The following is a 22,081-nucleotide window of genomic DNA, read 5'->3' as shown; positions in this document are numbered from 1 at the left end:
GGGAAATCATCGTAACACATTGCATATACAGTACATGTGTCTCAAAGTATGGAACACCTTACAAAGGCAGACACAACATTAATGATAATGTGTTCCAGTTAACTCACAGACTGCCTTTGCAACTCATAACTGAGCTGCCAACTGCCAGTCTGCAGAGACATCTTTACAGTATTTTAGGGCAAAATCTTGTAATTCTTAAAAATTAAAGAGAATCAAAAAATTATTTGAGCAAGGCCAGGTTTTACATACAAATACAGTATATTGGACAAAAAAGAGCAATCATTCATTTTTTATTGAGAGTAAATCTGAGACACTAAGACTTTTTCCAAATAGGGTGTTTTCTTTGAGAAATGGCGTAATATGCATTTAGAATAGTAGGGTAAAAGAGTTACATAGCCTGTGTTGTTCTAGCAAGTTGAAAATCAAGCTTTCTTACACAAAAGAAAGAACAGTTCAACATTTCAAGATCTCAGAACAGCTCTATGTAATAAAATTATACTATTGTCCCCTCTCTTTGAGGGAAGTTTACTGATTCTTTCACTTTTTTTCTGCTTCTTTTTTTTTCTTTTGAAAAATGAATAAATTAAAGAATCTTAGATGTGACAGTCTGTGGCTATCATGAGAGCCAGATCTGTATAACCTCTCAAGTGCCAACTCAGATAATGACCATGCACATGTTATTTCAGTATGCCCTTGTTTTATTAGATAGCTACCTGTATTTCTGCATGCGTATTCTCAATATGTAAAACATTATTATGGAAATGTTAAGATTTGCATGTATGGAGAATGAATAGCAATATTGGGGTGTGGAAGGACCAGAAGAAAAAAAAGGCAGGAGAAGGGTTACAAGAATGGCATGTGTTCATACAGCCTAGATTAGCCGGTCATCACGATCCTAACACTTATCTACCTGTTGCTTATCAGGACATCCAGGCAAGGATGCCAAGGACAATAAGTAAATCCCAATGACTTGCTAAAGTGGGACAGGCTGGTGAGAATAATCATGGTCAGCATATTACAAGGCATATCCAAAACTAGTATGTGGGTATGAGGGTATGAGTGTGAATGACTGAAATCAGTTTTGCTTTAAAATAAAACCACCTTCCACTCCTAGGAAGTCTCGCATTGTTGCTACAATGTTGCAACATTATTTCCAACAAACCATGCATATTTTATTATTTCATTCTTTAGCATCATAAAAGCAAATAATGGATTCCCTGTGTTTGCAGGGTTTTCTACTAAAACATATTGAAGGGATTAATCTGTTTTGTAATAAGTGGGCCATAAGACTAAACATGGTATCTCTGGATGTTAGCATCTCCACGCTAACTCCCAGAACTGTACAAACAGATCCTCAGCTGGTATAAATTGTTACAGCTTCATTAAAATCAAGAGAGCTACAACAGTCTACACCAGCTGTGGATCTGCTATATTCATTTGTTACTGGGCACAAGCAGAACTCAGCTGCTTGTGTTCTTGCTTCAAACCAGACCAGAGATTTCATGAAGTATTTAGATCAAACTGTTGAGGCTGGATATACTTTAGGATGAAAGAGGCACTTTAAAAGGAAAAAGAAAATAGTATTCAGGTGATCTGCAATCTGTATTAAATGATTAATTAATTTTCTGAATAGCCTTATGAAATACATGTGGCAAATATTCTGTATGTTTTATTGGCGGGAAATTGTCATCTAGAAGACTAAAGGACTTGCCTGTGGCCATGCAGTGTTTTCAAGCTTTCAACTACAGGCTCTTCTAACTTCTGGTTCCCCATTTTAACTGCCTTTCAAAAATGTAATAAATGGTTTTATGCAATTACAGTAATGATCAACACTATTTAAGCTGTTTCATTGATCATTTAAATTTAACTGCAAATAAATTGTGTCCTGTAGTGTTAAAATTTGACCTAGGTGTTGCCAGCTAGGTCAGATATTATTTAGAACCACATTCACAAGAGACTGAGATCTGATTTTTCTAACATTGCTAAACTAAGGAGCAGTAATCGCTCTGTATGGTTGGTTGGTATGCTGGTTTCTAGATATCAAAATACCTATCAAGAACAGTTCCCCAGTTGGGCTGAGCAAAATTTTCTTACCCTTAGGCCTGTAAAAGCTGCCAACTTTTCTTTCATTGATATATAGCGAAGACATTAGTAAACAAATTAGTGGCTTTTTTTAATAACAACAGGCTATCTTTAAAGTATTTGGCCACAGTAAGGGAGGGGTAAGTGCCTGAATGGGTGTATCTTCTATCCAGAGACAGAATTACTTTATGATTATCAAATTCCTTTTCTTTTTTATTGTTTAATCACTGGCAACATACTGTAAGGTTTGTACTATGTAAGCTGCATGTCAGTGAGAAATGACTGATTCCTAGGTTAATTCATTCTTAAAAAAAATGAGGCATAAATTATGACTCTGATCCTGTCTCTCTCTACTTCATTGCAAGTAATGAGGCATTCTGCCTCGTGAGAGAGAAGTGCAGGATGGGGCCTATGACACACAGAGACAAGGGCAAAGTGTTTAGAGCAGTCTGAGGAACAACTAGGTATGTAAACACCTTATTGCAACTGCTGAGAGTAGTCTGTGAGCAATCTAAAGGTAATTTAAAAGGTCAAAATCAAACAAAATAGCCCAGTAATGAAAGCTGGGTCAAAATCTTTTCTCCATGTTAGAGTGTTATTGACAGAAGACAAAACTTGTGCAGATCTCTTATTTTGTGACTAGCAGGGATTTGGATAGCACCACGTATTGGAAAAGAATGCTGAAATTTCACTTCATAAACTAATTGAGCTCCTCACTGCCACCTGGTTCTCGGCTTTCTTGCAGCCTTGACTTCAACAGTCTAAGCCAAATAGTTTCTGAACAGCCCTGCTGTTGGGAGTTTCCCCAGCATACGTGGTTGCCTCTCAAATTCCCAGTCAGACTGGCAGAGAGGGCTGAGCACACAGGGCAGAAAGGTAATACAAATTAACTGCAGCTGTGTTTTCTGCTGGACATGGGAGAAGTCCAGGGGAGACATGTTAGTTGTTGTGTGCCAATGCAGCAGCTGTCTAGGGCAATTTCTAGGGTATTTCTCCTTATCATGGCAAAGGGTCTAGCCCTCCACTGATTTAAATCTCTGATTTGTTGACTGCTCCATTCAGCCCTCTTCCCTTCTTTCCTGATAGGAGTCAGATCTTAGCCTCACTCCTCCCACATGGGGAATTTCAGAGAAAGGTTAGCTGAAGGAAAGGTATGAGTGAGCTAGCACTCTGCTTTTCCTACCAAGTAAATACTGTATACTCAGATCATTTTTTTCTTGTTATTTCAAGTCCGCATGAAAGAAAAATAAACAAAGCTCTTAGGAAAATGAATCTATATTAAGGAAACAAACCTGTAGAAGGGACTATTCAATAAAAGTCTCAATTTTCTCTTCAGCATTGCAAATTCACTCACAAAAGGAGTCTAGTCAATTATTTGATTAAGGAAAGGGCCTTTCTCCACTGAAAGCATAAAATACACCTTCTATTGGGCCTCCATAATTTCTGGGTTAGGACAGATTTGTTTAAAAGATCTGTTTTAAAAAAAATAGAGCTTGACTTTATGTGAAAATCCTGATAAAGAGCTTAAGATTTGACTAACAGAGTACATATTGAGCCATACACACAGATGGCAGAGTCGAAACTCTGGTGGCTAGCATGATAATATCGAAGTAATGTACAAAGAAACATTCACGGTACCTTTGTCATGTTGGTGCATCCTCCATTATGCCCCAGGATCACGATCATATCATTTTCATTCATATACATTTATGCATATATGTTGTTTTGTATACAGACCCTACTCTGGGGCTAGGAAAAGACCATCTGGCCAGAAACAGAAGTGCAGTTTAGACAACGGCGAGTGCCAGGAGTCATGCCCCTATGGGGATGCAAGCCATGCCAGGTTCAACTCCGTCTTACATTCACAGTACTTTGAATGTTTTCACAAGTTCCTCCACAACAACTCACAATGCCCTCGCTCTTTTATTTTGTATTACTGAACTGTTGCTAATTTCTCCCAGGCACTGAGTTATGATGCCATAGGCTATCCTGTCAAAGAAAACTGAGTATTATTAGCATATTATTGGCATCGTAGGCTATAACTCTGCGGTTATGTTTTTCCTAGCCATGTGGTTTTGACATACGGAAATAATGCTGACTTAGGAGACTTTGCCTAGGAAGATCTCTGCAGTAAATGGACATTCCAGGTCTCTCTGATATGTCCAGGAAACATAATGGAAGCCAAATAATTCCACTGCATCCAATTCCACCCAGATCTGCTTGTGGTCAGCAACACTTTATCTCTGATGGCAGAGTCTGTAACAAGAACTGAACTTGCCAAAATCACCTCATGCAAGGTGAGCCGCTCTGGAACTTGCCTCTTTTGACTATGACCTTACCTGACTGGAGGAGGAGGAAGTCCTCTAATAGTTAAGCTAGAGAAAGGTAAATATTTTTAGGATTTAGTTATAAGGACTGCCGTATTGGACAAGACCAAAGGTCTCTCTCTACTAGATCTTATCTCCAGCATTGACTAGTACTACGTGCTTTGGAAAAAGGAGAAACTGAAGATCATACACATGGAATGGTCTATCCATAAGGAAAATTTCATCCTAATGCCATTAGGCTGAGAGAGATCTTTTCGCCCTGAGACATGAGTGTTCATATCACTTCCCAAACTCATTTATATTTTTAGTCTTTTCTGGATATTGATGTTTTCTAGATAAATAGCTAATCATTTCTTGAATCCTGCTCCATGGTGTACCACAGCAGAAAACACCAAAGATAAATGTTCACTGTGTAGAATTTTGTCCCAGTATTTCAGCACAATTCTGGGTGTCCTTTTATAATTATTCTATAATGTACTCTTCTACATTTTTTTACAGTCCTCTTTTAAGACTCTTGTCATTGCTCAGGACCCCATTTTGCTATGCACTGTATGAAGATGGCCATTTCCTCTTCTGTGAAGAACGCTTGGTGCAGTCGTGCAGCATAACTGGGACATATAACCAAAGCACTTGAGCTGGATGAGTGGGAACAGCAGAACTATGGACCCTTAAGACCTCTGTGAAGGTAAATCTATGCCTGCAATTTGAAAGTCTCTGCCCAAAAGAGGCTACAAGCTAACCATGGAGGGTGGAGAAAGCAAATAGATTCAGATAAGCGGAAATACAGTAAAACAGTGTTAGTCAGTGTTATAATCAGTAGTCTGAGCACAGGAGCAGCCTCTTCTGTATTCTTGTATTTTATTAACAGATGTTCCTGGTGTATCTCTTATCCTTTTCTATACCATCAGCATGCTCTTTTGTCTTTTACGAAATCACCAGTCTCTGGATGTTTTCAGCACTTCGTACCTGTGAGTGACCAGTAAACCCCTACAATGGAAGAAGGCTGGGAGGAGATGGGCAAGGGCAGCATGCCCGTGAGGCTCAGGGAAGAATGCAGGGTGTGACTGACAAAGCTTTGCAAAGAAAGCTGAATTTATCTCAACGCAAGGGAGACCAGATGGTGGCCTTTTATCTAAACGGCTATATCAGTTGAGCGGGTCATCAGTTGAGTGGTTCTGTAAATGTTTTTCCCTGAGTTCACCAAAAGAGTGTGAATGTCTCCCTGAGTTAGCCAGACCAGCGTGGGGGGAGCCTGAACTCAGCCCAGCACAGCATCAAAACCGAGCAGCTAACGAGAGCTCTGAAGAGAGCAACGGGCTTGAGCTGGTTTCAACCCACGTGTCCCCCTGGCAACTGGGGATGCCCAGCGCCCACACGGTGAGCATAGGACAGAGACAGGTAACGGGGCTCACACCTGTGTTGTGACTCAGCTGCATGTTGCTGTCACCGTATTCTGCTAATGTACACTCGTACTGTGATTTCAGTCTATTGCTGAATCACTCTGCTAAATCAAAACACCGTGCAAGTAAAGTATCTTCAAGTAAGTAAATCTGACATTAAACATTACACCCTCCACATGTGGAACATCTAAGGCGGCCTGGTCAGGGAGCATTGGATTTGGCAGTGCGGCACGTCCGAGGCAACCGCAGGCAGGATGCGGCCACCACAGGCGGGTGGCACACTCCCCGTGCACCAGCACAGCCTTCATTGCACGGCTGCTCCAGCAACGGTCTTTGGTTTACGAACTCCTGCTTTTGCTCAACCCATCTCTACGACAGGAGAGAAGCAAAGCTCTGCAAAACTACTGCTTTTGTTTGCCGTTATGTAAGATCTTTGTTAGACTTTCAAAAAAAGAAAAAAAAAAGTGTCTCTTCGCAGCGTTCTAGGCCACGAGGTTTAGTTTTCTGGTCCATTTATTACCGAGCAGTTTTAATTCCTTCAATATGTTTTAGTAGAAGACCCCACAAACACAGGGAAACGACCATCTGCTTCTAAGCGACTAAAGAATAAAACACGCTCCAGCTGCAGGGAACAACGTGCCAGGGGCTGGCCGATGCCTCATCGAGAGAGAAGGAAACCCCCTCCCCGGGCAGAAATGAAATCGGAACTGACAAAGTCCTCCGCGCCCCTGGGGAAAGAGCTCGCTGTGCCCACTGGGGCAAAGCCCCCGAGCCAGGACCACCGGGAGGCGGCGGCGGGGGGAACGGAAAGCTCCGGCCCGGGTTTCCCTGAGTCCCGGCGTCTCGCTGCCATCCGGGGGGAAGAGTTTAGGCGGCAGCAACCTCGAGAGGGATGAGAAAGGTGGTGGCGCGGTGGCTGCTTCTCCTCCAGGTTGTCCCCGTCCTGCCGGACCCCTCTCTCCCTCGCGGCCGCGTTTCGGCAGAGCCGCTGGGCGCCCTGCGGTGCGTCGGGCCGGGACGCCGGGCCCTGCCCTGCCCAGCCCGGCCCGGCGCGGGCGGCGCGGCCCGGGCAGAGCTCGCTGTGGGCCGCGGGGTGCCGGGCCGGGGCGGCCTCGGCAGAGCCGCCGCTCTCCGCTGTGGGAAACCGCCCTGGGTTGTCTGCTTGCTGTAGGAGCCGCCTCGTGAATTGTTCTTAAGTTTTTAACTCTACTTAGCTGCGCCCGCTTTGGGGGAAAACGTCCCGGGTTTATCAATTTGGGGTGCGGAGCGCCAGGCCCAGGCATCTCGGGCTGTTTAAACAGTGCTTAGGTTTGTTGTGCTTAAACTAGCCCCGCGTTCGCTTCCTAGCCTGTATTTTTTATTTGGTTTTTGCTTCGTGAAATGTTTTGAAAGGTGCATGGGAAATAGGGACGCAGGAGGTGTGTTAGCCTTGAGGGGCAATAATACTCGTTGTCGATGTAAATACAGGTGGAGATTACATTTCTGGCCAACTTTGTTTCCCATCGCAGTAATCTCTGTTGTTCGGCAGGGAAAGCTGGTGAAGAAATCCGGGCTGCACTGTGTTTGTCTCCGTGCTCAGATTCCTATCAAGGTTGCATGCTGTGTAGTTCATAAATCAGCAGCTCGGTTTTCACTTGTCTGTTTTGTAGCTAATGTTACAAGAGGCACATTGTGTTACTTCACACGTTTATTATTATAATTAATTTTCTTGTGTTTGTGTCTGGAAAGCTATAAACATTGGCGTATTTCAAGGGTCTAAGGATATACTAAAACAACTTGGAACAATCCTTCACTGGCAAATTTGGAAACACACAGTATTTTCAATTCTTAAATGGTTTGTTTTAGTACGTTAATGAGTCATAGAAAAACAAGTCTGAATGTTCATCTCATATTTATTCCCATGCATGAAAGCAGGGTGAAACAGTACGTGTGTGGGAATTTGAGAGGTTTGTGCAGCCTTTTTTTGAAGATCTCCAGTACTGGAGTTTGAACGGTCTCCCTACACAACTTACTTGTATGCTCGTTAAGAAAACCTTTGTAACTGTAAAGAAAATAATGTGCTTGAATCCTCTGTGCAATAACTTCGACCCATTTCTTGCCATAACTATAAATGACATGGGGAACAACTTACTTCCTTTTCCTTTGGAGCTGGCTTTTATGTATTTATTTTTAACAGGTCTCCTCTTCTTTAGCTTAAACATTCCCAGCTACTTTAATCTTTTCCTGTACGGTGTGTATTTAAGCTCTGATCATTCTTGATCCCCTTTTCTGGTCTCTTTCCAATTAGTTCACACACTTGAGCCAATTTGAAGGGTAGTATTCCAGAGAATACTCTCCAGAGAGAGTATTCCATCTGAGTCCTCAGCAGTACTGAGTAGTAGGGAAGATTTATGTGCCATTCAAGCTGTGTTTCTGTTCATACATCCTGGTTTGATGGCATGCTATTGTGAAAAATGGCAAACATTGTTGACATATTAAGCTTCTGTTCCGCTTAGTCTCCAGGTCTTTTCTGTACAGCTATTACCTGATAAGTTGTTCCCCTTTCAGTTGACTATCCTTGCCTAAACAGAAAGTCTTGCTTTTTTTTTTTTAAATCTGATCAGTAAAGACAGGATTAGAATTCAGAATTTTTCTTCCATCATGCTTTTCAGCTTGTTTCAGCTTGCTGTCACCTGCAAAATAAACATCTTTATTTAATCATTAAACAATACTAGTTTTAGGAGGGACCCCGTGGACCTTCAATGGCTTACATTACTTCTTGGTCCTATTTTTCTGCATGACCTTGCAGCCAAGATGAAAAGTAGTATTAATTTAATATTAAATTGGACCTAGTCCACAAACTAAATCCTTACCACATAGTACATTTTTCTGACTCTAATGAGGACCAGCCTGTGTAGTTCTGAGGTTGGTAGCAGAGAATATTCCAAGCTTATCTTCTGTTATTTGATCTTTAGCAGTAGCATGTTTATTCCTTAGATATGCAGGGCACAGATCACCCTGGAATAGATGTGGAGAAATCTGGCCTCAGTAAATAGGATTTGAAAATATATTTGGGCCACACAGTAACGCCCATCTTAGCTGCATTCTCCTATCCCTGCGTCCCATAAGTTTAGCTCATCTGAACCTTCAGTCTTTCACAGGCAGAAGACCATAGCAAAAAGCAGTTCTCTGTTTTGGACACCTTGTACTACTGAGCATTTTGCTCATTCACCAGATAGAATCTTTAATAAATTCATAAGCTAAATATAGAATCCCTTTTATAATATGTCACAGCTGTCTCTCACTTCGGACTTTTACTTTGTATGTCACTGTACTGTTTGAGCTCTTTCCTGATGTGTAAGTTAGATCTGTATGACAGTACCTTTACTGGAATTCTTGAAATTTTATGGTACTTCTTTCTCAGGAGGTTTTCATTCCCTCCTAGTGGAGGCTGCCTTGAACCATAGCTGTAAAGGAAGTTCCAGCATAGCAGAGAAATATCCTCTTTTCCTCAGACTCCCTGTCTCTAACTTTGATCTAGGATAGACTAGAAAGCATTTAGTGTTACATACCCTCAACTGCCTGCCTTCACATCATGTGACAGCAACTGGGAGGAAAAGGGGATCTCCCAAGAGTGGTGTCTGTGCATCTCCAAAAGAAGGCTGAAACTGAGTGCCTGGTAAAACTATATCACAAGAGAGAACAGGAGAGAGAAAGGTAACTTCCTCAGCTGCTCCACTGCACTGGTAAATTCGGGTAGATTAAAGAATTCCTCAGTGCAGTGACAACTGCATCTAAAGTATCCATCCAAACATTATTTAATAAGGCCAACAATTGTATAAGATCGTATCTGTTGGAGACGGAAAGATCCTATCAGTTTACTAGGTTTCTTTCCATTAAGAAGCTTGATTCACCAGACATCCTCAGTCTTTTGTATTGTGTCAATGTTATGTTGTTGAATTTCAACATAATTTGCATTAAATTGTAGCAGGCTTTTATTCTTTGGAATGACTTAGAGTGGACCTTTTGTTTTCAGATATCTCTCTCTGAATTTTTATTAATTAGGGACATTAACTCTTTGGCAAGAGGTAAGGCTGTTAGAGACACTGGATAAATGATTTTTTTTTTAAATGTTATTATTACACTGGTATGTAGAATGAATACACAACTTGTGGTATCAAATCATAATTAGTAAGTTATAGTTAGAAATAATTTATTGTGTATCTAAAAGCTATTACAAGTCCTAACTCTTAGGCTTATTTTAAAATTTGCTCCCCCCATCCCTTTTTTTAATAAGGGAAAATAATGTAGAGGTATTTTTATTCTTATTGCTCTTGTGGACTGGAATACTTAATGTTTTAGGTGCTGCAATTCAGGAACAATGTGATCAACTGAAATTACTCTAGAGGAGACGAAAGACTGAAAGGAGACTTTGAAATCATAGGGTTGTTACAGAGAACATCCTTCAATTGTTTTCCATGTTCACAGGGTAAAGGACAAAAAAACCTTTATGTTAAAGAAAAGGTTCAGCTGAGTACAAGGAAAAGCTTCAAAGCATTGGAGCAGGAAGCCTAGTACAATTTAAAAAAACAAAATAAAACAAAACAACCCTCCATCAGCAAAAGTTCTTGAGAGCATTTTGGATGTTGTCTAGATCTGAGTTGGCCTTACAGTGGAAAGCTTGGAATAAATGGTTGCTCGTGGTCCTTTTTAGCTGTGGGTATTTGAATAAAACTGAAAGTAATTGGGAGCATCAAGAATTATTTTTTGTCTTGCTGGCAAGTCATTATGCCTTAGCTGTGAGACAGTAGCTTGCCTAAGTGTGCTCTGACTGTTGAAAATTCAAGGAAACTTAAAACCAACTGTTTCATGACTTTGCAGTATTGAGATTGCATTCATTATGATGATTTAAAATAACCCCATTATTTTATATGATTTTATTATTTTATATTTGTGATGACTTGAGAGTATACACATTGCTGGGTACCACAGCTCAGATATTCTAGCTCAGTTGTGATACAGTGAACCTACCATGTGCTCCTTACTTTAAAGATGGTGGCCATCTTCATTCTGGTGATAGTTAATGGTTACTGTCTGTTACTCTGACTGGTTCTGGTATTTGGCATTGTGAGATAAAAGCAAAAATTATTACACTACTGTTTCTTCTGGATATAGTTGATAAGATACAGAAATGTGAATAGTAACTCCTTGTGTTTAGTTTCAGTCTATTGTTAATTTTCACTTCTCACAAACACACCATTTTTCTTTGTGATGTCCAAGAATTTCTAGTTCTGTTCTCTTTCTCTCATCTTCATAAATATTTCATCTGGTATTAGAATTACTGTTGCAGGGGGAAAAGTACATTACAATAAGTGTGTTTTTAAAGAATATGCTTAATTTGTAAATAATGTAAGTATCAGAATGTAGCTGAAGTTTATATGCTTTGGAACTAACATGCAGGATTAAAAAAATATCTGCATTACAGATATTCCTTCTGGAAAATGTCCAGGTTTGCCATATCATGTAACATAATGAGTGATTATGCTGTTACTAAGAAGTATTTTAAGCTAAATTAAATGTATTCTAATTCAGATGTTTTTGGTCTCTTAGAAAGAGAGACAAACTTAGGCAATTATGTATTAATGTAGGCTAAATTAATACTCTCTTTCTTATTTTAGGAACCTGGGGGATTTAAGAGCATCTCTTCTAAGAAAGTCTGCTGCTTCTACAGCCTTCCATCTTAGTGTGGAATTGATGATTTCACTTGAAATACTCATCTGAATACATTAACAATAGGCAAGGGGTGATTGTTCTTAAAAAATGTTAAAAGTTCAGCAGTGTGTAACAGCTAACAGGATACCCAGGAAAAGACCGTATATTTGTGACATTTGCTATAAACAGTTTGAAACTCCATCAAAATTAGCTAGGCATTATCTGATACATACTGGTCAAAAGCCATTTGAATGTCATGTATGCCATAAAACATTCAGGCAGCTAGTCCATCTGGACAGGCATCAGTTAACCCACAACCTGCCTTTTAAATGTATCATCTGTCACAGAAACTTCAAAAACTTGATCACTTTCTTTAAACATCAGCAGCTCCATAATGAAAATTACCAGAATGATATCAAGCAAGCAGCAAAGTCTGTGGATTCAAAGCAAGATAAGGTCTTTTGTGGCATATTTCAATGTTCTGTGTGCCGGAAATCTTTTACAACTGAAGAGAGGTGGATGCTGCATCAGTGCCCAAAGGCAGATCATCTACGTAGTACCAGAAGGCGAAAGAAAACTCATGCTTGTGAATCATGTAACAAGACATTTCCATCAAGATCTAAGCTACAAAGACACTTTCTTATTCACACTGGCCAGAAACCATTTAAGTGTTCTTCATGTGGTAAATCTTTCAGACAGTCAACACACTTAAAAATCCATCAGCTCACGCACACAGAAGAAAGGCCTTTTCAGTGTTGTTTTTGTCAGAAGGGGTTTAAAATACAGAGCAAACTTATGAAGCACAAACAGCTCCATGCCAGAAATAAGACTTACCCCAATATTATATACAAAGCAAAGAATCCTAAATATTCCAGACCACAAAACTCATTGGAAGGAAAGAGGGATAGTTTTGAGGATGCTGATACTTATGAGTCCCAAGAGAACGACCCGCATGATGCTCACTCTATTTATATTGTACCCTATCAGTGCCCAGTATGTGAGCAGTGTTTTGAAACAGAACAGGTTCTAAATTTGCACAAATGTTTTTATGTGAGAGATGACAAAAGTTCAAATAATGGTCCAACAGCATGCAGCCGCAAAGTCAGTATGAAAAATAAAATTTTGATGAAGCTGAAGCGTGCTGGAGAAAAGGCATCAAATTCTTCTCTGCCTGACAGAAGAAGAATTAAATCAAGTCACTTGAAAAGTCGTGACCCAATTGCAGCTAGAGATCAGCGTTCTGATCAGAATGCTTCTACTAAGCCTTTAAAGGATTGCCATAGCAAGCTTGCCATGCACAAGGCGATTAGTAATAAGAAAAGAAGAGCAGTCCCTTTGCCGTTACCTTGGCAGGAGTACCTACAACCTCACGAATTAGGAATTAATTTAAAAGGTATGCTCACTGGTGAAAGAATATTAAACATCGATGATTCAGTGCGTAATAAAGGTGACACTTTTTATGGTTCATCACATGATGGTTTCTTTGATAATCCAGAAATACTTCACTGTGCTTTTTCAACTCCTACTAAAAATGTACATAACAGACACAAAGAGTGTAAATGTGACAGATGTGAAAAAATCTTTCCTTCTTCATCCAAACTTCAAAGACATTATCTTATACACACGGGACAGAAGCCCTTTGGCTGTAATGTTTGTGGGAAGACGTTTAGACAGTCAGCTCACTTAAAACGACATCAGCTCACCCATACTGAAAAGAGACCCTGTAAAAGCCCCGTTTGCCAGGTGAAATTTGAAAATCTGAACAAACTTTTCAATCATCAGGGAGATCACATTGAATTTAAGTCTTCTCAGCCTGTGAGTTATTCTCAAAGACCTTCACAGGCATCTGGCTTTCAAGATTTTGAGCTGATTCAGTCAAACCAAGCACCTGAAATCAAAGTTGAAACTGAGTCTGCAGACTTTGTTCTTGATACCAGCAGTAGAAGCACACAGCCGTATTTGTGTAGTAAATCATTAGAAACAGAGCAAAGCTGTTACAGTCATTGTTATGATTTTTCCGAAGGTACAGAAAAAAGTAAAGTTATTAAGAAATTATATCAATGCAGTGTTTGCTTTAAAACTTTTAAATCACCTTCTAAGCTTGAAAGACATTACCTAATGCATGCTGGGCAGAAGCCATTTGAATGTTCTGTTTGTGGTAAAAATTTTAGACAGGCCCCACATTTGAAAAGGCATCACCTTACTCACTTTAAAAAGAGCTTAAAAATCAGTTCAGTGGAGTAGGAGAACAACCCCCAGAGAAATTTTTTTTCATCAAAAATGGATGGTGTCCCATTAAGTTATATATGAAAAATTTTGGTTACATAATTAGTAAAAGGCTTCTGTTGACTGAACAATTGCCTGAAAGGGATTATCTCTGTAACATAAGAGATGACCTGATGAAAAGTTCATTTACTGTCTTCAAAACTGTCCACAAAACTGTCCACTTGATATAATTTTGTGATGTGTCTGAGAATATGGTAAAAACAAAAAAACGTGGAACAAAAAAGCATTTTGCATTTCTTTTCTTTCAGGTGAATTTATAAATGCACATTGTTACTGCATTATTAGTGTTGCAGCAATCTGCAGTGCTCCCTGAGTCAGGTATTTTAAGTTATATCTCTTCCCATCTAGGATTTTATGGCAGTATGCTGTCCAATGATACCTATCAAAAAGTAAAGATAAAACGGTAATTCCCGGTAAACAGAAAAATGGCCCTTTTACATTCTTCTGCCTTCCTATATGTTGCAAACAAAGAACACTTGCTTTGTTTAGTTCATGCTTTTTTAAAAACTGATGGTTATTTTTAGACAGAGAAGATTCAAAAAAGAAAAAATTGAGGAAGCAGAAAGTCTAATGAGAAAAATTGTTTATGTAGCAATATAGAACAGTTAATAGAGAAAAATGTTTACTGCTCTGTAATGTGCTTGGAAATCTATGGATGAGCAATTAGGTAATTTTCGTTATTTATGATACAGTATGAGTACTGAAGTACTAAGGTTTATGATCAGTTCGTCCCTTTCACCACTTCATTATTTCTGCTCCTTAATATAGTTCTTGCCTTTTCTAGCTTTTTGGCCAGTTAACAGACTACTGAAATATTTTGCTGCAAGAGGACAAGAAATTAACATTAATATTATTGCATACATTTACTGTCTGTTCACAGAGTACCAGTCTGCCCTCCTTCTAGCGTACATACTTCACCAGTTACAGAAACATTTTCTAAGATGTGATAATAACTATGATACACAGCTTTGTCAGGAAGTCATGTTCTCGTTACATTAAATAAAAGAAACTGAAAATGACATTTAGTTCAAATTAGTTCCAGTTTGCATTAAGAGAATCTGTAGGTATACTTACTTTCTGGTAAGCAGAGAGCTTTGCCTATTGTACCTACGGGGCTGGCGAAAGCTATAAATTTAATGGAACTTTATTCATTTTGAGTAAGAATTTTGTTTTTTTCCTGTGAAAAAAATACCTTTTAGTATGTTTTCCACTGTTGTGCAACTTTTGAATCGTTAAAACACAAAGTTTTTAATTCTATGTCTAAATTAACATAAGTGTAAGATACATGGCATTCTTTTCACTATTTAAATAGATCCATATTTATTTAAGTATTTTGGACTTTTTAATTTTTGAAGTGATTTATCTAGGTCTTGTTGTGGCATAAGCTCTATAGTATTCGGTATAAATGAAGTGACAGGTGAAGGGATTTTTTTATTTTATTTTCCTACATGTGATTCTTTTCCATTTTCAGAGAGATTAAAACCAGGAAAAATACTTGGAAACAGTCTGTAGTTACTATGATCTTTGTATGACAGGCTAATTCAGTATCCTGACTATAGCTTATACATTGAGATTTTTTTCTCCCTATGTGAATTGTTTCATATTGAAAGACAGAATACTGTATAAATAATGTTTTGAAGGTGTATTGTAGAGCTCTCTTAAAATACTTGTAATAAACTATTTTATTTATATTGTACTTTTATTGTACACTTTATGTGCAAAGTACAGTTTTGAAACTGCATAGCATTCAATATGCAGGAGAGTTGAAGACTAGTTGTCAAACTAACACTTTGCATGTTAGAACAAATAGATTTTGTTTCCAATTTTTTGCTATAAAAATAAAATATAAATATGTTTAAAGAGATAAGATCCTTTCTTTCTTAAGGGGTCACTTCTGAGGGATGAATGGACATATGTGGGAAGTATTACTCTCTGACTTATTTGGAAACAACAGCTCCATGGGGCTCTATGGGATTTCAGAAGAGCAGGAAGGGTAATTTTGTTTATCTGACTCTTTGCTCCTGTACAAAACTTTGTGCTAGTATAAATTCATGATTCTTGGAGAATTATAGTAGTAAACCAGCTAAAAAGGGGTGAAAAGCATTCTAAGGTTTAGTGGAAAAAATCCAAGGTTCAAATCCTGCCTCTTGAAATCATAGTAAAATTCTCCAAGTACCTTTGAGAATTTGAGCTAATGTGAATTTCCTAATGTTAACAATACTTAAATTACACTTTATGTTGTTCAGTAGTATGTTAGTCATTTTCCATAATGCTTCAAGGCAACTTCAAGCCATTAGTGTTTGAGGTACCTTTAGTGACACAGACATTGGTTGTTTTTTTGTTAGAAAGAGCTGAGGGCTAATAGTAACAATCTGATAGTAGTGAAGTGCCCTCGTGGCAAAGGTGGCCAACAGTGTCCCAGGCTGCATTAGGAAGAGCATTGCCAGCAGGTTGAGGGACGTGATCCTTCCCCTCTACTCAACCCTGGTGAGACACAACTGGAGTGCTGGGTCTAGTTCTGGGCTCCCCAGTAGGAGACAGACATGAAGCTACTGGAGCGAGTTCAGTGAAGGGCTATAGAGTGATGAACATCTCTCATATGAAGAGGCGCTGAGAGAGCTGGTACTGTTTAGCCTGGAGAAGAGAAGGCCTGGGGGGCAGCTTGTCAATGTGTATAAATATCTGAAAGGAGGGTGTAAAGAGGATGGGGCCAGACTTCTTTCAGTGGTGCCCAGTGATAGGATGAGCGTCAAGGGGCACAAACTGAAACACAGGAAGTTCCATTTGAATCTAAGAAACGGGGTTTTTTGGGGGGGGGTTTTTTGTTTGTTTGTTTTTTTTACAGAGAGGGTGACTGAGCACTGGAACAGGTTGCCCAGAGACATTGTGGAGTCTCCATCCTTGGAGATACTCAAAAGCCATCTGGACAGGGTCCTGGGCAACCTGCTCCAGGTGACCCTGCTTGAGCAGGGGAGTTGGACTAGATGATCTCCAGAGGTCCCTCCCAAACTCAGCTATTCTCTGAAGTAGTGGATTTTTTTTTTAATATGATATGCAGAACGAAAGCGTATTATAAACAGGAAAAAAACACAGTGGGTCCTCCCATGTTAATACTGAGCTTCCTCAGGGGAACTTAGCAAACTGTATGGATTCCGCTTTGAGGAAGTTCTGTGTGTTGCTAAAGAAAGATCAAATATGTTAAAACAACCAGGAAAAAGGTAAAAGGGATTTTAAAAAAAATGGCAAATAAAGGATGCAATACTAGATTCATTGGAATTACAGTACCAACTGATCATGTAACCCATTTTCTGCCTAGGAAATGTGGTTATGGGTAACTCTAAAACATGCATATGATTTTACATGGTTGCTGTGCTAACTTTGCAATGTTTGCAGAAAGACAAAAAATATTTGCACAATATGTATGTATAGGAAAAAGCCTAAACAGAAAAAAATAAAAGCCATCATAAAACAGGGGAAAACTGTTTCACCATTTTTATAGCTGCATCTCACCGAGTGTTTGGTTTCTTACTTGCCTTTGATCAGTTCTCACTATTATGCTTAGAGCCAACAAGAAAAGCTAAATAGGCACGAAGATAACAAGACTTATTGGATCTATGCTTAGCTTTCCTGGTTGCCTTGTAGCATAAATGTAAACCTCTGAAAGTCATAATCTTGCAACAGTAGCTTACTTGAATAATATTTACCTAAGTATAGCTGGATGACTCTTAAATCAATAAAGATTGCAGATCTGGTTCTTCTAATGGCCCCTTGTGATAATATTCAAAATGTCTTAATCTCCTAAATAAATGAAGAGGTCAGTGTTCATGTTTGGAGCACAAGGGTTGTGGATTTTTAAAGTGCAAGTTTTAATTTAATAGCTTGGTTTTATGGTTTGATGCGATGCATCTGAGAGGCAGTGATTATAAAGAAAAATTGAAATTATAGAGGTGACTTATTTATGCTATCACACACATTTTTTCCAGGTTGAGCATATTAATTGTATTTCTTCATATAATGACTAGTTTGTCAAGCAGCTTTTAAATAGCTTCTGTTCATATTTTTTAATATTAAAAAGTGAATCTTCAGAGTTCATGAAAGTGAAGGATTAATCAATGTCTTGAGCCAAGAAAATCACGTACAGTTGGTGATTTCCTTGTTCAGAAACGCGCTGTTCTAACATCACAGTGTCATTATGTCTCTGAGTTACCACAAATCTCTGAATGTGTTTAACTTACGTACTCTGCTATTCCAGTTCTCTTCTGCTTCCTGAGTCTGGTAATGCAGGACTTGATTCTGCTAAGCACCTGACTTCTAATCTATATATGCTGCTTTTCATTTTTTTCCTATTCACTGGAATCCTTCCATAGTACCTCATTCTAATTTGTATGGATCTGTGATATCCATACGTGATTATGGAGTGTCATGGAGTTGTTCGTTGCATGTGTGCTGCCATGGCATGCAAAACACCAGTGCCAAAAAACACCATGGTTCTCTCTCTGCTGTGGAGTGTGCGGAACGAAAGCTGTGGGGCCGTATGGATAATGAGGCAGAGTCTGGTGTGAAGAATGTGAGTGGGGCTTTTAAATAGAATTAGAGGGTTATGTATGGGGGATGTCTGTCTTGAGAGGTATGTATGTGAAAGAGGTCTGAGGTCTATATATGGGGTTGAGGGAGTGGAGAGTTTGAGAGCATACACTTGAAAGAGTGGTATGAGGGACAGTGCATGAGGATGTGAGAAGGTGACAGTTATGATGTCAGCTGCAATATGTCCTTCTCCACTGAACGTGGTTTGGGTATTTAGGATCGTGAGAGCATATGGAAATGGTGGCTATCCAGCTTTGTCCCTGCGCAGTTCCCTGGATGTGGCACTGGAATGTGCCTTGCTGACATAATGAAGGAGGGTAAACACAGAGTATTATGTTGTCACTGTTGCTATATAAAAAAAAAAATTCTATTCCCAAGCTAAAAAAGCCAACTACTTTCAGGCTGTTTCCCATTTATACTGCTAATTTACTGGATTCAATTCCTATAGAAGTCAAGGAATCATTCCGATATGCAAATTTGCATTATTTTATTTGTATAAATTTCGGTTCTTAGTATGTGTTTGCCAAACTAGCTAGTGGAGGTACAGAACCTCAGCTGATGTCCTCAATTTGTATTTTATTTTGACTTTGAGACAGGATCATGAAAATACAACTGAGCAAAGATCTTACTATATGTAACCATACAGTCCTTCCTATTAAACTGGGCAGAAATCTGCTAGGTCACCTCAAGTGTCTCAGTCAATTTGAAGTTATTTTTTTAAGGGTGAAACATGTTACGATTTTTTTCATGACACTGAAAGCAACCCTAGATTAGTATCTTGGCAACCTGGTTTGCTGTAATGCACTTTACATTTTATACTCTGTGTTTAATAATAGCAGCTACTAAGGTAGTGAGCATAGAATCGTAAAAATTCCCTCAGGCATCCAGTAATGTGTCTGATAGGGCAATTAGCACAGGAAAAATATTTATTTGCCAATGAGCTGTAATTACTTGTTTTGCAGAATTTTAGTTCATGTCACAGTAGGTTTTTTTCAATAACAGAAACTGTTAAAAGTTAAGAAATTATTTTTCAGTATTACCCCAGTATCAACTTTGCTATTTTAGTTAAGGGTGCTGTTTAATGCCATTTCGTTCTCTCTTAAAATCCTGCCATATTAAAGGAAATGACTACCAAAAGCCTAGAAATACGGGCGAAGGCAAGGCTGAAAGCTGTAGGTGGATATCTGCTAAGGAATCCTATGGATAGCTACAAGACAACTCGCGATAGCTCTCAGCATCTTAGAATTGTTGTCTCTTGGTAAGTTTTATGTTGTGTACGAGACAAGCTTCAGCCTTCTCTACAATCTGTATTTTTTCTATATTGTGAGAAAGGAGATGTGCTTGAACATCTACTTTTCCAATGATTCTGCAAGTAAACTCAACTTTTCCTAACACTTCTCATGCTGGCACTAGTAGAAGAGAAATGATTTGCCTTAGAATCTCATTTCAGCAATGAAGGCCTCATGTTCCTCCATCAAACAGATTCATCTCACATTAATTTTTTGTGAGAGATTGATGCTGTGGATTTGTAGTTTAGGAGGGACAACACTTGCAATGCTGAATGGTTAGCATTGCTTCTGAAAACACATCAAACGGCATACATTTTATTCATTTTTTTGTTTGTCTAAGGCACTTCAGAGCTCCTTCGACCAGGATGGTAGTGGATCTGAGTTGGTTACTGACTTCAGGTGCTCTCTAAGATGAAAATCTTCCACATTTAAAAAAATTGAGCCTATAATGTCAGGACTGTTAAGAAAGATAGCCTTGTTTATCTTTAGATACTGGATGTCATTTTGACTAATACACAGTGAAAAACATTAAGGCATACAGAGTTTAGGACTCAGGAGAAAGCAAATGGTAAGGCAAAAAAGATTAGCTCCTTCCTTGATATTACAGACAGCTGCCAAAGAAAATGTCATGGACACCTTTTAGCTGGGAACAAAAATCTGGATGTTAGTTTAGAACTGCCTTCTGTTATATGCAAGTGTATAATAATGACGTGAACTAGAAAGGGAAAGGCTGCTAAGACTGAATGTTGTTCTAAAAACAAGACCCTCTCCCTATTTCCGTTGTAAAGTTCTTACACGATGTTAAGCAAAATATATGATGAAGACTTCCTGCAGTTTGTCACTGTGTTTGTTCCTTTTTTTGGGTACCAACTTAAGACCTTTTCTGTGACTTCTGGCTGTACCATCTTCTTACAGCTCCAGCTGAAGTCAAAGGGCCCTGCACTTGAATTTATAATATGCTGTAAAGCACTGCATGTAAAGTTAAGCAGCTATCATTGAGGTTTTTTCCCTACCGTAAGCTCTTTCTCAATCTTCCCTCAGTAAAGTGGGGACAATACCATCATGCTATGGATTTTGTGAAAACTGAATTGGTTAATATTTGTATAGCATTCAGCTAATATAGCTGATAGTTTCCTTGAGAAAAGACCAAAGGAAATCAGTAATTCAGAACAGCACTTGAATAGTGTAAGATAAGATATATAGAGCTGCACGCTTAGCAGAGAGGAGCTCCTTAACTGAAAACTCTCTGCTGGGTGTACTGTCATTTAGAACAATATAATGCACATTCACAAAACAAAACAAATTAAACTTGCTCTGGAAATGTTTTGTGCTTAATGCTTCTTGAAGTGTGCTTATTTTGCAACTATAATAGTTTTGACTGTAGTTTTATGTGAGTAATATATTCAATTAAATACTTATGAGGTCTTATCTTTGGATATTTGAGCTTATGGATAGCCAGCTATATACATAACTAAATCAAAGTCATATTATTTTGAAAGGTCAATCTGAAATATTATCATAGTTTTGTGATACTATGGTAACTGAACAGCTTTTTCTACTCACACACTCTGTAAGACTTAATAGTTCTACAAAGCTTACTAAGAGGGTTGTCTAGGATTTTCTACCAGGGAGGAATTCCTGCTAGTCGCAGTATTTTTGTTACTAATTTCTGATTTCTGGGATAGCTAGAGTAGTACAAATAAATAATAAAAAAGAAAAGAAGGTGTTTTTGAAAAGCAAAACACCATATGTTTAAAGGAGTTAAGCTGTGCTATGTATCTAGAAAGAAATTTCCTCATAGGAAATTTATCACATAGCTGCTTGACACAGGATTTCTAGCATATCTTTCTAGAGCACTTGGAACTGGCCACTGGTTTCTTAGGTTCTCACCAGTGTTTTGCTCCAGTTGACAGGAATCTAGCTAAAAATCTCTGGAGAGAATTAGAGTAGCTCAGAGACTGCTCTAACTTGGCCTAGTAGTCAAACGGGTCCCCAACAACAGAAAGCTGAGAATGATATAAATGCTCATAGTTCCCCACCTCCTTCACTGGAGGCTTTGCTTGCTATTCTGGGATACAAAAGCAGCTGGGTTGCTGAATTAGCCATATTCTTCTTTAGTCATGAGCTCAGAATTTCCACTGAAGTTACTGTAAGTTTTGCACAAAAATCAAGGGCAGTACATTGGCCAGAACGTGTGCTAAATAAATATTTATACACAAATCAGAATGCTACTGACGGCTTCTTTACACTTTAAAATTCTAAATATTTAAAGAAGCATCTGTTACTAAACTGAGGCATCATTTTTGAAAGTACCCATATTTACTGAGTAGAAGTACACATATTTGAATGTACTCATATTTAATGAGATGAACACAATGACAAACTCTTGGGCCAGAAGAATGCATAGAAATACAATAGAAAA

The 22,081-nt window shown here is 38.7% G+C and overlaps 1 protein-coding gene across 2 annotated transcripts; it reads left to right on the top strand.

Moving 5' to 3' along the window:
- The first annotated feature begins 6,421 nt into the window (after positions 1-6,421).
- Positions 6,422-15,482, top strand: ZNF770 (zinc finger protein 770). Of its 2 annotated transcripts, none has more exons than XM_026093949.2 (2): positions 6,422-6,740; positions 11,467-15,482. In XM_026093949.2, the coding sequence occupies exon 2, from the start codon at positions 11,609-11,611 to the stop codon at positions 13,742-13,744; it is 2,136 nt and encodes a 711-aa protein (XP_025949734.1). In that variant the 5' UTR covers positions 6,422-6,740; positions 11,467-11,608; the 3' UTR covers positions 13,745-15,482. The 2 variants fall into 2 exon arrangements, with proteins under 2 accessions (XP_025949734.1, XP_025949735.1); XM_026093950.2 differs by having other exon boundaries at positions 6,422-9,505.
- The last annotated feature ends 6,599 nt before the right edge of the window (positions 15,483-22,081 follow it).

Source organism: Dromaius novaehollandiae, chromosome 5, assembly GCF_036370855.1.
Source record: "Dromaius novaehollandiae isolate bDroNov1 chromosome 5, bDroNov1.hap1, whole genome shotgun sequence".
NCBI classification, from domain to species: Eukaryota; Metazoa; Chordata; class Aves; order Casuariiformes; family Dromaiidae; genus Dromaius; species Dromaius novaehollandiae.
The sequence above is the reverse complement of the archived record's forward strand: the minus strand, read 5'-3'. Positions and strand labels throughout refer to the sequence as shown.